Source organism: Adelges cooleyi, unplaced genomic scaffold, assembly GCF_023614345.1.
Source record: "Adelges cooleyi isolate 19-005CV unplaced genomic scaffold, UGA_ACOO_1.1 ACOO_flye_CR_arks_rails_tigmint_CR_PRNA_601, whole genome shotgun sequence".
Lineage (NCBI taxonomy): Eukaryota > Metazoa > Arthropoda > Insecta > Hemiptera > Adelgidae > Adelges > Adelges cooleyi.
In genome coordinates this window covers 49982-66311 of record NW_026096299.1, presented here as the reverse complement: position 1 = coordinate 66311, position 16330 = coordinate 49982, and the positions used below count along the sequence as shown (strand labels likewise).

General features: G+C 30.1%; 1 protein-coding gene across 1 annotated transcript; it reads right to left on the bottom strand.

Moving 5' to 3' along the window:
• Window positions 1-3593: 3593 nt before the first annotated feature.
• LOC126844052 (piwi-like protein Siwi) lies at window positions 3594-12875 on the bottom strand. Its single transcript, XM_050581901.1, has 17 exons — window positions 12684-12875; window positions 12556-12598; window positions 12368-12481; window positions 9010-9239; window positions 8754-8939; window positions 8475-8654; window positions 7379-7534; window positions 7150-7298; window positions 6164-6272; window positions 5800-6089; window positions 5581-5732; window positions 5375-5499; window positions 5145-5316; window positions 4952-5073; window positions 4718-4869; window positions 3852-3999; window positions 3594-3774 (listed from the first exon to the last, which is right to left on the bottom strand). The coding sequence occupies exons 1-17, from the start codon at window positions 12873-12875 to the stop codon at window positions 3658-3660; spliced, it is 2637 nt and encodes an 878-aa protein (XP_050437858.1). The 3' UTR covers window positions 3594-3657.
• Window positions 12876-16330: the final 3455 nt, after the last annotated feature.

Sequence of the window (16330 nt, the reverse complement as noted above, 5' to 3'; positions counted from 1 at the left end):
ATATACTCCTTCTTTCTCCATGCCCTTAACTTGAAACTGCAAACATTTCAAAAACAGTTATCCGAAACTGGTTATCGACCAGTCAACATTTTTAGTACATTATTCTAAATTAAAAAGTTAATGAAATATATGCGTTACCATTTAAGTTTTAAAAGTTGCTATCAAAAAAAACTAAGTTGGGAAGGGGTAAAAACAAATGAAAATTGTGAAAAATTGAGATCACGTTTTATAAAACCGTTATAAAATAGTAAAATGCAATTATTAATAAAACCCAGTGAGATATTGACTGGATCATGATAAAAGAATCACCCTGTATGTAGAGCACAGCGTTAAACATTAATGCGTATGTAGGAATATGAACAGTACTGTCGCTTTTGTACTATTTCAATAGACTTGTTGTGCGTAAAAGTACAGTGTACTTATAACTACACTAGCGGGACATTTTGGACACCACTAATTTTTATTGTATATTATTTTATTAGCCTCAAAAATGGTTTTTATTTGAAAAATTTTCGCATGTCAACTAGGTATTACAATTGTCTATACCATCAATAGAATATATCTAAACAATTCGATTTTATCATCTTATAAAAATATTATCGATCATTTTTTCAGCGAGTGCCGAATTTTTCGGGCGTCGTTATACCTGTTTCGGTGACAGTGTGAGAAGAGGAAGAGGGAAGTGCATGCACGCACATGCACATGTGCATCACACTGGCCAAACCAATTATCCGATAAGTAAACTGAAAACATGTTTGAATTTGTCATGAAATTACATGAGATCGGCCCAGTGTACTTTTTTTATATTTTATTCCTACTACGTATAAAAACAAGTTTGAAGATTTTGTAAACTTTCAAATTTTAAAATCAAATTTGGAAAGGGTTAAAATTAAAAATTAAAAAAGTGCCCCAACCGAACTCAAGTAAACTTCGTGAAAAATTCAAATATGTTTTTGGATTGCTTATCTGATCACTAGTTCAGTCTGTGCGATGGACAAAAAATGTTGTGTTTTGACTGAAAAACGGTCAGTATCGTGAATTCTCATAGGTAAAGAATATTGGAAAATACACAATATTATAGCACAGGATCCTCTCGTATATGTTTATGGTCATGTGTAGTTTTCTTGCACAAAAAAAAAAATAGAAAAAAATTTCTTAAGAAAACTAACTTAAGCTGTACAAAACAATACATATATATTATTTTACTTTATTACACTTTTAGTAATATATCTGTCGTATGCTATATATTTTTCATGAGTGCGATTATATTACTCTCAAAATATAGTTCTGCTAAAATTATAGATAATGTTACTTTTGAACATATTATTATGGTTAACGATTACAAGTGTGATTTCGGCGATGCCGCCGAAAGATGTGGGGAAAAAAAGAATAAAGGACGACATGAACAAAGTCAAACGTCTTCATTTGGGTTCATATCTTATAAAAGAAAATACGAATCATGAAAAGATGGAAATTATGACAAAAAGAAGAATCGAGTATACTTACAAACAACTTCAGTGCAGCTATGCGTTATTCGCTATTCGATACGTGCAATTGATCGAAGAACTTTTGGCGGATCCGGCGAATTGTCTGAAGCAAGATGACTTTAAAAAATTGTTGTTCGATGAAGAAGCTGCGGTGATATTAGCCACCGCTATAAATATGCCCGATTTAAGAGGTCTTGAGCACACCGCATGGTCATTCTGGTTGTACGCGGATAGAGTGCACAGGTTTTTGGACTCGAGCACACTTTTAGATGAAATCGACAACCAGCAGCATTCAGCCATTCTGAATTTTGCTGAACTCAAGAACCTCGTTCAGCTGCTCGTGAACGTCATTAGGGAACGGACTGATGACACCATACACTTCATAATCGGTCGTATCGAATCGTGCACAATTTATAGTGATGCGGTATCAAGAAACGCTGGTGTCGAGGAGATAGAGAATAAAATAACATATTTCTTGCCAGAATTAAAAATTACAGCCCTAGCTTTATCCGAGTTTTTAATAAAAAACTACCACAAGAATACAGAAGACACTGAAGTGTTTCACGCATCGGTAGTTGAACAATTTCATTCGTTTGTCAAAATCGCTATACAAGCGTTGTCCGACGTTGACTTCACTATCGTCAACTCGTTTATTGCATACACATCTTCCGAAGTGTACCAACACATCGCCTCATCAGAAAATTGCAGTAATGCCTGAATAATTATAAATTAAAATTTGCTCTCGTATTTGTGTTGTTTTAATAAAAATTATGTTCTGAAAAAGTATATGTATAATATTTAATAACAGCTTTAAGCAAAGGGGTTTTCCGTTTAACAAAAATTGGATTCCATCACTGGGAGTGTACTTTAATAATTGAAGATCTTTTTGACTTGACGTTAATAGTCATACATAAAAAAGACTAGCACCTTCACGTAGAGGTAGTGTAGAATGTCTCCAATATACCGGTCTAATGTATCATTATTAATTTATTGACAATACAATACTTAACGGTTTGCAGTCATTTAGTCATATGTTGGCGGTTGAAAAAATACCTGGATTTTTCTTATCATTTATTTTGAAACCGAAACAAAAATAACAAATTTTCATTGCGTGATTCAAATAATGTAACACATTAACATTGATTGATTTCGCGATGCTACTTTGGAAAAATTTGTTCGGAAAATAAATAAATTATAATATCGTCTGGTCAATACACACTTAAATTATCAGCGATCGTGGCAGTTTTCTGTTTAGATTCTTCAGCTACAAAAGAGTATCGCAATTATTATTTTTTATATAGATTACAATTCATTAGTTTAACATACCATAATATATTACATATATATTATTATCATTTAACGTATTAAGATTCTCGTAAAGGCGCGAAATAGCGTGTATCACTAAAATATATATTAAACCATGTCGTCATTGTGATGTCAACCATATTTAATTCTGTCAACGATATTAATTAACTGTCTTTCATTATCTACTTACTTCACAAAATTCAGAAATAATTTTGTGGTTTTTTCAATCACAGTTTAATAAAAACAAATTTATAATAACATAATGAAATGTATTTTCAAAATCTTTTTTTTAGTTACTTGTCAAAAATAAAATATAATTTTTGTCGTCTTATTATATAATTTGTATTCCTAAACACAACATACCTACTATTTTTTATATATTTTTTTTATTTATTTCAATGTTGCTTAACATCATCATTCTTAATTTAAATTTGTACTTTCAGATATTTGTCCAGAATGTAGATCAATTTTTTTTTTCAAATTACGCATATATTTGAATAATATATATATACTATATTATATATTATGATAGCATTTATGTAATATTACAGATTATAATAATCCGGAATTAAAAAAAATAAACAGAAACTAAAATCATTGATATATATATGAGGTAGAGACAGTTTAATGTTTAATTTATTATTACAATAGAAAAACAAATTATAAAAAAAAGGAACTAAGTGTAATACAAATTTACATTTTATACATTCAATCATTAATATTTCAACTAAAAACAAATTTCAAAAAACTACAAAAGATACAATTTAGTACAAGCAAAATATATAGGTTTTATGGTCAAAAAACAACGAAAAAGAAAATTATATACCTATAGGGTACAATACAGGTAGTATAAAAATATGTAAGATTACAAAAAGTACGGGAGTCGATCCAAACCAGTGTTAGGTGGTCCTCCTAAAGTTTGACCAGCAAAATATGCCAATTTATGGGCTAATAAACACGGGGCTGGTACACGAATGGTGCCCTGAAATAAAAACAAACATGCTATAGCGTTTTAATAATTAAATATTTTTTAGTTCAAGTAAAACAATAGTTACTCACCGACCAATTAAAGTACATATGACACAACTTGAATGTAAGTTTTTGCATATGATCAGGTGGAAGATTTAAGGTATCTTCAATAATCTGGTAGTGTGTTGGCGACACTGTACCTTGTCTTGAATGTTGTGACACTAAGTAGAAATCGTATCTAAAATATGGTACAGATATTAAGAACATTACAATTCACAACATAATAATTATAAAACTAGTTAAGTTTATAACGTCTGCACTACACGTCTGTCATTTGATAATATATAATATTTTTAATTCGCTTTGTCAGTTAATTAATTACACAAACTAGGATTTGAAAATAAAATTAACTCATTATAAACTCTAAATACTACTTGTATGTATGTGGTACCATTTAAGTTACATTGTCCCCCCTAAATCAGGCTTCTGGCTAAAAAATGTTTAAATGATTATTATCATAAATATAAATTTTTATATACAAATTTTTTCTGTCCGTGTGTGAGTATGCAAACTCCTTCTATACTTATGAAATTTTGTGTGCACGATTAAGTTGATTCGAGAAAGGTTTAGATTCAAAATTTGATAATTTTTAATTAATTAAAATAACTAATAATGATTATCAATAGTATCGATAGTTATCAATACATCTCTATGGTTTTTCATACCAAAGGGATACAGTGATCCGATCAGCTAATTGTGTGTCTATTCTAATACACGGGCAACGCCGGGTCGGGACAGCTTGTATAATATATAATGTAATATAATTGTAAATCAAAAAGGTTTTACAGATATATTATGCAATGTATCATACCGCCAAAAAGCCTGTATGACCTGTATTTGCTTCTACACTAAGTTAGTACAATAAGATAAACAAAAAAATAATTATATCAGCTTACTTTGTGGGGTCGGTAACAACAGTATCCACAACTGTACCAGCTGGTGGATTACGTATGTTATGTTTGGTGAAAAACCTGGCGCTAATTCGTTTGGTAACTATGACAAACGTCATTGGAACTCCGGCGTCGCCGTAGAATTCTTTAATAGCGGCCTATAGTTAAAGGATATACATGTAAATTTTTTAAAATTATTCCAAGTCCATTTGAACAACAGCATAAAAAAACAGCTATTACTTTAAACAGTCTAATTTCGATTTTTTGAACATATTGAATCTGCCCTTCGCCCACCCCGTCTCTGAATACAACTATACATGATGGCAAACATCCATTTATTGACTTATACGTTAATAAGGCCTCTGGAAAAAATTGTAAAATTAAAAAACCTTGTTATTGACAAAATACAACGTAAATAAAATGATCTCCTAACTGCTTATAGTAGCTGCAAAATGATTGGACAACTCTTCGCCCACTTCGTGGGGCTCGACACAGCTAAATATATTAGTGTGGGTATCGCCCATTGTGGCAATCAAAGCTCCAAATGATATCTTTTTCTTTCCCTTTTGAGTATGGTAAACATCATACCCAACTATCATCATACCCTATATATTTCAACAGAATAAATTTTAATATTGTTTAAAATATTTCACTAATTGTTACTTTTTTGGGAATTTTGACGAGCCACGGAGCACCTCCTAATTTGCAGTTTAGTTGTATAGCAATTTTCGTAGCAACAGACAAATTATTTTTTTGTACATTTTTTAGAAGTACCACTTGAGATGGCACTAGACAAAAGTTTATACAACATATTAATCATCATTGTTTTAAATTTCATCCGATATCAGTATTATTCAACGACGATTTACCTGCCCGGTCAACACACAATTTTCGTTTAATGACAGCGTACAGCTGTCCTCTGGGTGGAATAACGCAAAGTATGATAAGTGGATTTCTTTGATTTATTACTTGTTCCAAACTACATATAATGGTATCTGGTCGAACATCTTGCAGAGGTACCCTGTAAAACAAAATTAATTGTTTCGTGTAACAGGACTTTAGTGTTGAATCAAATACTAGATACTCACATAACGGGCTGCGGTAAGGTAAAGTACATCTGCTTAGCCGCCCTTTCTAGACTTTTGACGAAATTGTTCACTTCTTGTATGTTTTGTACAGGAGCCACAACGACCCAACACTTAACCACTGCACACATGTACATGGGTAACATGCGTAAATGTTTCGTCCAATCGGCCTCCTCTCCGCCACTATAGTTCTTTGAATTACTATAAATCGGTTCGAAATTCAAAACGCGCCCGGTGACTTCAACAAGATTATTACTTAATTTCAAGTTCCATTTCTTGAACTCTTCAACAGACTGCGATCAAATAACACAATCATTCACTAAATTTTGGAAATTCACGTTTTACCGGCACAAATTTTTTCACTTACGTTATTTGATGACAAAACACGTTTAACGAAATTTTGAAGCCGCCTAACCCTTTCATCTGGGTTTATACGCGTGTATGAGGCCATTTCCTTCATAAGATTGAAATTATTTCTGTAACATAAATTAATTAATGTATAATGAAAAATTACTAATTGTCTATTGGAAATACATGTACACGATGATATGTACACGTTTTATAAATAGTAATGAAAAACAATAAAGTTGCTTTGATATAATATATTATTTATTCCATAGTATGGTGACAAGAAAATCACAGAATATATTCTATAGTCATAGAAAATATCCTGATTTTATGTATTATAATTTAAAGGTTTATCAGTTAATTAAGATTTGTTTTTTTTTTATCGAGTTTAAATCCCACATTTATTGTTATATATTAACAAAACGTTACGAACGTAAGTATTGAACGATTTGAAAAACTATATTCACTATTAACTTGGATTAAAAAGAAAGTCATTTTAAAAATAATTGTCCTTGTAAAACCGTATTTATTTATGTTTCCTAAACGGACTGTGTTAAACGTTTGCAAAGAATTTTGCAATTAACTGAAAAAAAATGTTTTATATAAATGTGAGTTAAACACACATTGAAATATCAAAACATATCACAATGCCTTCTCAACGAAGAGTTTTAAGGTCACAAATAATGTCTAAGCTAAAAAAACATTAGGTACCTATTTTATTTTTGGTTAAGTGCGTATTTGTAAAGCGACCTAGTGTCTAAGTACATCGAGTTTTACATGTAGATAATAATGGCCGTAAAACTAATAAAGTAAATAAAAAATCTTAGTAAAATCAGATTTACAAGTATACTATGTTATAAATTATCCGTTTAGCTTATAAATAGCGCAAGGGTCATATAGTAGATATTGTTCCACCCCTCTTGACAAATGTTCTCAGTGTAAAAAGGTACTGCTTTTTCTCACTCAAAACATACCAAATTAGATTATATAGTACATAAAAGTTACCTCATCTGAGTGGTTAATCCAGTCATGACACATAGTTCAGGAACCAAATACACCAAACATTCTTCTTCTCCAAATAGTCGTACAGATTTTTTTTTGTTTTTTGATACAAGCATGGGTTGCTTGCCACCGCGTATTTGTACATTCCATTTCTAATTTACATAATAGATTAACATGGGTAACTATTATAACTTACAAACGTTACAACAATCAGTGAAAATGTCGATGTAACCTCTTTGTAGTATTGGTAATATGACATTATTGTGCCATCTTTTCTGGGAAACGTCGATGATGGATCCGAAGTTTCATCAATATCATCAATAATATAACTCTCGTTGTTGTAAGCTGTCATGACAGTTGTTCCAATAACTCCGTTTTTAAAAGTGTTCTGTACAAAAGTAAATATTAAAAAAATGTAAAGCGTTAATAAAACCGTCTAACTGGCAGCGCAATAACAAAACAAATCCAATAACTAATGTAGTATTGTCTTTGAAATTGGATTAGTTGGTATTAGTAGTTTCGTTAGAACGTAAGAAAATGATAAAAAGAATGGGAAAACCCTGTAGGCTGTCTAATAGTTTTTTACAAAAATAATTAAACAGTATTGATATTAGAATATCTCAAATTTTTATAAAATAATATTATGTAGGTACCTAAATTGAAATTATTCTACTATTATTGATAACACTTATACAAACAAATTATATGAAGATATATTATAAAATTATATAGACATGTATCATATAACAATACCATATAACGATATAACATATATTATATAGTTACTTAGCATTACTTATGTTTTTCTTCAGTGTTTTGAACTGTAGAAATAACACTATAAAAAATTAATTATAAAATAATATTACCTTAAACTAGCAATATTTATTTGTAATGTGAAATATGAATTAAATTGTATGTCCATAAGTTATAAATATGTTGTGTTGTGGGAAACCTAGGAAGAAAATGAAACGGTATTGAAGAAAATATTTATGAACATTTGTTTTGTTCTTTCTGTACAAACATGTCTCGAGAGCTGCAAGATTCTAAAAAGTGTATACAATATTTTACTAACGAACAAAATAAAAGATAAATAGTTTGCTTACATCCTTATGTTTTTATCATTTTTATACTTTAGGGATCTAGACAGTGGGACTAGCAACAAAAACTCTAAAAAAGTTGTAATGTCAGGAAGGTGATGAAGAAGAAGAAGGGACCAAGTTAAAATTCTTGAGATAGGTAGGATAATATTATTTTCAAAATCCATCTGTCATCTTTAATTTTGTTCATATATAAGCGCTATAACCGCTCAGTTTTGTAGAATAGTTTACCATCCAATCTGGATCCTTATATCGTTCCGCGGCACAATGAAGAAAAAAGTCCAAGACTGTCTCTTGACGCATTACTTTGGTTGATATCTCCGCACACATTAATATGCTATCGTTCTCATACTTGGCAATGGATGTTTGATATCCAGGCCAAAGTTGGAGCTTATGTGCTGGAATGTCAATCTAGAATAGATCAAAAAAATTACAATTATAAATTTTAAATGTAATATAAGTACGCTCGTCAGTAATTATGTACATACATAATATATAATTAATACTGACCTTGGCTTCCGGGTCGTAAAAGTTTCTGGAGATAAGTTTTAAGCCAAGATGCCGGATGCAATTACGCAAAAGTAAGTTGAATATTTGCATGTAAGCATAATCACCAGATTTCAAGAGATTAGTGAATTTTACTTTTATTGTGACCATTTTATTGTCATTTCGGGTTTGCGATGTTAGTTCAAAGGACTGAAATAATAAAACAAGACATTATTCTGTGCACCTCATAAAACAAACCGTACTAATCATTTGTTCTTACTTCGGGGTTCAGCCTAGAGCTTGTAAACAACATAGTCCCATCGAACAAATAACCGCCAAAAATTTGTCGGTGTTGAGCCAATAAACTTCTTTTGACTGCAATGCGGTCTTCCTCAGGATCGAAATCGACTCGATATTGATATACTTCCCATTGCGTTAATCCTTTATTGGTTGCAATAGCCGTTAACGGGAAATAATTTGCTAACAACTTTAATTCAGTTCCGGAGAAACCTATAAATTATATTTAAGTCAAGCTCTTATAAACTGTTTTTGATACAACTTGACTACAAGGTAGTGCCGATACCCTAGATATTGTGATTGGATTATATTATTAAAATTTGTGGATTTTAAATGGCTATATCCGTGTACTTCATTTACCCAGTGTGAAAGTATTTTAAACGAGGCCCTGGACAACTTAAGAATTTACTTTTCGAGAAGAAGGCTCAAACCAACAACTCAAAAACTGTTTCTTCTCTATTTCATTTGAATAACAGAGAAGCTAACGTTGAAACGAAAACGAAGTCGGAATATCAAAGTATTAAGCATGAATTTATCCCTAAATACCTTGGAGTTACTCTAGATAGAACATTGACCTATAAGGGACATCTCGAAAACACAGCGAACAAAATTAGAACAAGAAATACCATAATCGCCAAGCTGCCGGGTATTAAATGGGGAACAAATACTCAGACTTTGCGAACCTTTGCTTTGGCATTGGTATATTCAGCGGCAGAGTGTTGTGCGCCTGTTTGGTTAAATTGTAAGAAACAAAATTGACAATCAGCTGAATCAATCAATGCGAATGATCTCTGGGTCCGTAAAATCAACTCCTTCAACCTGGGTCCCTGTTATGGCAATTATTCCCCCCCCCAGGCTTAAGACGAGAAGAGGCACTCAGTAAAGAATGGAAAAAATATCTAGAAAATCTCAGACTCACAACCCGTTCAACTATTGACTCCCTTCCATATATGCACAACTTAGCAGGCGGAGCTACAGAATGGTTGGTTAAGCTACCATTGGACTTATAACTCCATACAATATAAAAAAAGAAATTGCCGTAATTAATTATTTATTATTACCTATTATCAATGTTATCATTATTATTATTATTATTTATTACTATTACTTTATTCTATCTGTTTTGTCTTACATATATTTATTGTGTGATAATGATATAAATCTGTTTCAAGCCATACGCTAAATAAAAAATTTACCCAGAAGTAAACTAGGCAGTTATCGGCTTAGTGGTAGAGTTAAACATAAGGATTACGTAAGCACATAGCCAGCTATTTTGTTAGTGAACAAGTATTCCTTTATGGGACGGTTTTTTTTAATTTCTTGCAACTATATAGTCTGTAGAAGAATCCAAAAAGAAACCCATCAAACGTTTATCCGATCCAACAAATTTGATATAACTGAAAACACTAATTTATAGCAACGTGCTAAAAAGACTTGGAGCTTTTTCAGAAAGATCCATTTGGACGGTTACTTATTAAAGCTTTGAGTACAATCATATAAGAAATCTTATTTAAAATTAAAAAATATGTAAGTTCTGTTTAAAAAAAACTTGTTTTTATTAACACAATTTTATAAAAAATTATGCAGGATTATTAAAAATTCTTAATTTGCTCGTACTAAGATTTACAAATAAATACCTACGATCAACCTTTTTAATTAATATGTTGTATAACTTCCTCTTGAATTCAATTCCTGGTTTTAAGCCGTTAATCGAATACTATATATGTATTCAGTGTACGAACTAAAATAACCTTTTCTCAAAATCCTGTAATAGTATCCGAGTTTGTAGATTTCTTAATTCCGATATAAATTATTAAGTTACCAGAAATGAACGTATAAATATTTTGGCTGAATAAAACCCGTACCTAATTATTATTTAAACTGAAGAACACCTAAATTTAAAACTTGTTTTTTTATCACAATAAACCAAAACCAACAGTCCAAAAAGTAATAGCGGTGAAAAACTTTTTTATTGTGTTTTTTGACGGAATTACAATATAGCGGTGAGATTTAGTTTTTAAGCTATAGGTAAAAATCTAATTTTACTTTGTGTTTTTTATAAAAAAATATTAATAATAATTGAAAAAACAATTTATTGGCACGTTCGTTTGTTTTTAATCGTGGTTTAGTCATTGAACTCGATGATGTAGGTAGATTGAATAATATTAAGGCCTAAATGTTAACTTATATATTATATATATTAAGGCAGATTGGATATAATCTTACATAATGTTATAAGGAAATATTTAGTTTTTGTAAAGAAATTTGCTTATGTACGACTTAAAACTTGAAATTTATCAAAATTTTTTAATATCGAGTGTTTTGATTAAAATTAGAATTAGATGTTTGATTTTTAGCTTTGCAGGGTCACTACGGCTTTTACCAGTTACTTTTTTCCAATTTTAAGAATTAAATTATAATACAAATAAGGCTTTAAGATTAAGATTGTTAGTGGGGCGAGTGCGTTCCGTTTCAATTGTTTACTTTATTAAAAACCGGTATTGTACTAAAATGTTTACAATTATTTACAAAACACCGCTAGTATTTTTTTTAATAATATAATAGGAATGTTATTATAAAATGTAGAAGATGTCGATAAACACTTTGTTGAAGTCTTTTATGTCAACAATGCTAGAACATGCAACACTTAAGTCATTATTGGATTATTTAACTGAAAATTATATTAATTCTGAAAAAAAAAATTTTCTGTGTGTTCTTTATATTTGAGCAAAAAATAAAAGTAGTTCTTATTATAAGTTCAATAAATATAATATACACACCATAAAGATATTTTTAAAAATGTTAAAAAAGATTTATTTCGACACTAAAATAGCAATCCGAAAAGCCTTGTAGACACATGAAAACAAAAAGTAACTACAAGTCGAACAGTTGCATTCATTGAAAAAAAACACCAACAAATTTAAAGCTATGCAAATTAGCCTATTGAAAAAAAATTGTATTGTTTTTAAACACACAATAGTAAAAAATAAGTACATTACACTCATCTTAACTTGTTGGGTGTTTGCAAAAAAAAAGAAAACTTTTTGTGGCGTTCAACACTATACACCATGAGTAAGTGAACCAAAACGCATTCTGGCTATTTAAGAAAAACCATTAGTCCTTTTTGGGATGCTGTAAAAACGTTACCACCGTCATTTTGCGACACTCGAGATATCATCTTAAGATCAATGTATCTCGGCAACAAACATTGGCAGCAAATGTTAATTAATTTTCATTAAATATACAGTTGTGCACCAAGACACAACAGTACGACCGACGGCCCATGTTCAAAATACAACACACAGCCCTGCATACTTATACATAATCTAATTATTATTTACCTTTTTTTCCTGTCGGAGCCAAAGAAGATTCGGGGCGAGGTGCTTCGAAATTGTCCATTTCAGGAACTCTACGACCGCGTATACTTCCCCGACCAACAGGAATTGTAGTATCGTCTATACAAAAAAAAACCCAGTAAAATCGATTTTACTTTTACACATTATTCAAAAAAGTTATAATTAAAGTTTACCCGACGTGACCAAATTTTTCACATCTCGTGTAACCGGCTTGGCCTAAAAGAAAAACGTTTTGAATAATAATTGTCATTCTTAAATCATAATTTCTTAAGTCAGTTATTAATATTCGATTTTAGTTTACTTGTGGAGCAACAGATTCACAGACAGGTGGTCTGATTAGAACCGGTCTAGGAGTTTGGAACGACGTGGGACGCGGTGGATGCGGTGGACGGACACCGCATGGCTGTGGGTATCTCGGTGCAGAAATGATTGCAGAACGCATTCCGGTATCTAAGCGACGAGACTTTCCTCTTGTCGGTGCAGTACCGCTCATTTTAGTTTTAAACTAATAAAAAAACTGTGAAAACACGAAAAATAAATAAATATGTTTTCTATAAAAACATAAGAATAAGTATATTTTCTGTTATTAATGTAGTTGAAAGTTTGTTTTTATCATACACCGTCAAATGATAATATTTATATTTACTACTACCCCACCTATCTAAAATGTTTCTTATTCTTATAATAAAACACAGAAGGCACTAACAGAAAGCTGGGTAGATAGGAGCTACTTATTTTTTATACTCGATTAGTGAAAACAAAAAAGTAAATTTACAATAAATAATATTAAAAAATACATTATAGTCTTACTAAAAAATTTAATTTTTGTATAGTAACCGTACAGTAATACACTTGCGGTGAAATAATATGGTTTATCGTTAAATAACTTTTATTAGTAAAACGTCTCTTATATTTATTAGCAATTTAAGTTAAAATAGATATTCGATCGTTGATAAGTTGATATGTTAGTGGTACAGCATAGAAATATCTAGTTACCTGTCAAAAGAAATGCAATGACACGCTGAGATCCGAAAAATGTTCTTAATGTAATGACACTAAATATTTGACTTCGGACAATCGACAATGAAATAAAAATGAACACTCAAACAAAATGGTTGATGATCGCGAGACGTTGCCATGGATTGTTTAAAATACACTTTGGAAATTACCACCTCCATATTATTTCAAAGACATCCGATATTTGCTTTTTATGTTTGTACAAGCAAAGAGATTAGTAGTAGATTGGTTTGTCTCTCTACCAGGGACTACTGTTTCCCAATTAATATGATTAAAATTGTATAAAACATTTATAGGACATATTTTTAGTTCCCCCTATCCTTGTTTGCCATCAGTTTTAGTTGAACATGATAAAATAAGTTTTATTATTTTCAAAATGAATTTTAAAATTTGCCTATTCAACTGTTAAATGGCAAAATACTTTTTCAACGCTATGTATAAACGACCATGGTGGAAAAGCTTTCATATTCATAATGAACAACATATTCATATATCTTACATTTATATTTATAATGAAAAAATTCGTGCCAAATCAATTACACGTGACTACATCAAAACCGACTTGATTACGTTTAACTAATTTCCCAGAGTAACGTGGCAAAAGTTTCCATAGAAATTAAAATCCAAAATTTAATAACCTAATCTAGGCAACTAAGCAAACTAGTAGCAATTTAGGGGAAAATACAAATCCGCATAGACACTATCGATAGACAAATGAGTTGTACAGGCGAAAGAAAACACCAATATGCCCCGACTCCGTATTAGCTTTTGTTACTGTATTTCTAGCTATAAAATAAATATGTATAAATTCACATTATGTCATACTACTCACTCACTATCCAAAATGTCAACACCAAGCACTTCGGGTGTATGGGCTAACTGTTGGTTAAGTGATAGTTCGAATAATGCCGTTATATTTACCATGTAAAAGCACCAGTAACTCATTGACTCATAAGTTAAATCAAAAACAATGTTATAAACATGCGTTTTGTGTGTACAATTACTTATCACGAATATATAGACTCGGACGGTGCTAAAAGTTAGATCATAGATCTACAAGCCCAACCAAATTTGAGGTATACATTTGAAATTTAAATTCTTCCATTTTAATAGAAATATACTCACGCCATTGTTTTCATTGAACGGTTAAAAATTAAAGGTAATGTGAAGTGAATGTAAGAGCATTATTCAAAGTAATTTTTAACTATGTTTTTGTAGTTATCTACTAAACTATTGTGCAATGTTTTTAGCACCTATAAAGATAAAATATTATGGACTATCGCGAATTAACTTTTATTACTAAAACATGATTTATTAGTAAATTAAGTTTAAGACTAGCTATTTTATCGTTGATATGTCAGTGGCACAGCATTATAAGTGTTTATCTTCTTACCTGTTAATAGAAATACGATAACACGCAGAGATTCGAGAAAACGTATTTAATGTAATGACACTTGGCTATACAAATATTTGACTTCGGAAAATGAAATAAAAATGAATAGTCAAACAAAATGGTTGATGATCACGGTGAGGCGTTGCCACAGATTGTTTGAAATATGCTTTGATATTACAACGACCATACTTCAAAGACATCCGATATTTTTTTTTGGGGTTTAAACCAACAAAGATAGTATTATTGGATTGGCTAGTCCATCTTTCAATGTTTTCAAATACTCCAAATAATAGGTTTAATATGGTATAAGACATTTTAGTTCCCCCTATACTCCTTTACTGTGAAATGTAGTTGAGCAATATAAAATAATTTTTCTTTTCCGTTTAATAATGTTTTTAAAAGATAAATTATTTTTATTAAATAATTTAGTGACAACATTATTTAGGGAATAATACAAATCCGCACTGAACAATAATATCGTTTTTTTCAATAAAAAAAAATTGGTATTTTCGGATTAGGCTAAAAAAAACTGTTAATGCTACGAATTAAACAATTATGACAATGTTATTTATAAAAGCTACTAAAAAAATATAATACGAGTGAATTTTGATAGTGAAGTTATAAGATGTATTTTAAAATTTTTAAATATTTTTTTTATATAATGTGTTAAAAACATTAGAAATTAAAACCCATTATTACATGTGTCTCATTATTATGTTTTATTATCTATACATTTTAAACTTAAAATACTTATTTTATGTACAATTTTTCAATTTTTTTTTTCTGTTCTCATTTCTTTTTCGGTTGCTTTAGATATTCTATCATTTTCTGTATTTAAAGGGCTTGTCCCGTAAAATGTTAATAAATTTAATTAAATTCAAATAAAATACATATTTTTTTCAATTATTCTGAAAAAATATTTCTGTGAAGCTGCATATTATTGAGTTTAATAATCATTTCTTTTCTGTCGTAGATTACAATGAGTCTTTTGAACAATTTAGAAACCTTAAGTAATACAAAAATATAAAAAGAACATCATTTTACTATGCTTTACATTATATTCCAACGACAAATTCTATTGATAATAAGGTGATTATAATTTTTTTAGCTGTGACTTAGCTTGTATAATTACAAATAATTTAATTATTATTACAATAAATATTAAAGTGAAGTTATTTTTTAATTATTAATAAATAATACACCACTGTGTTTAGTATACTAAATATTGAACATATACACACCATTGTGAAATTTCTTTGAGATATTGGTATCGGTACAATAACATTTTAAGTGATATTTTAAAATTTTGATTGGCGATAACATTTTTAATAAATACTTTTAGGGTAATATTAAAGTGTGATTTTCATATAAGGTAGGACAGGGTGTAGAAGAACCCGAAAATATTTTCGGTTGCATCACACCCGCTTGCTTACTTCATCTATTTATTAAAACTGCAATAACCCGAAACCTGATTATAGGTATTGAGTTGCTACTCGATGGAATTGGCCCAGTATTAAAAAAGTTATAGTTTATACAGA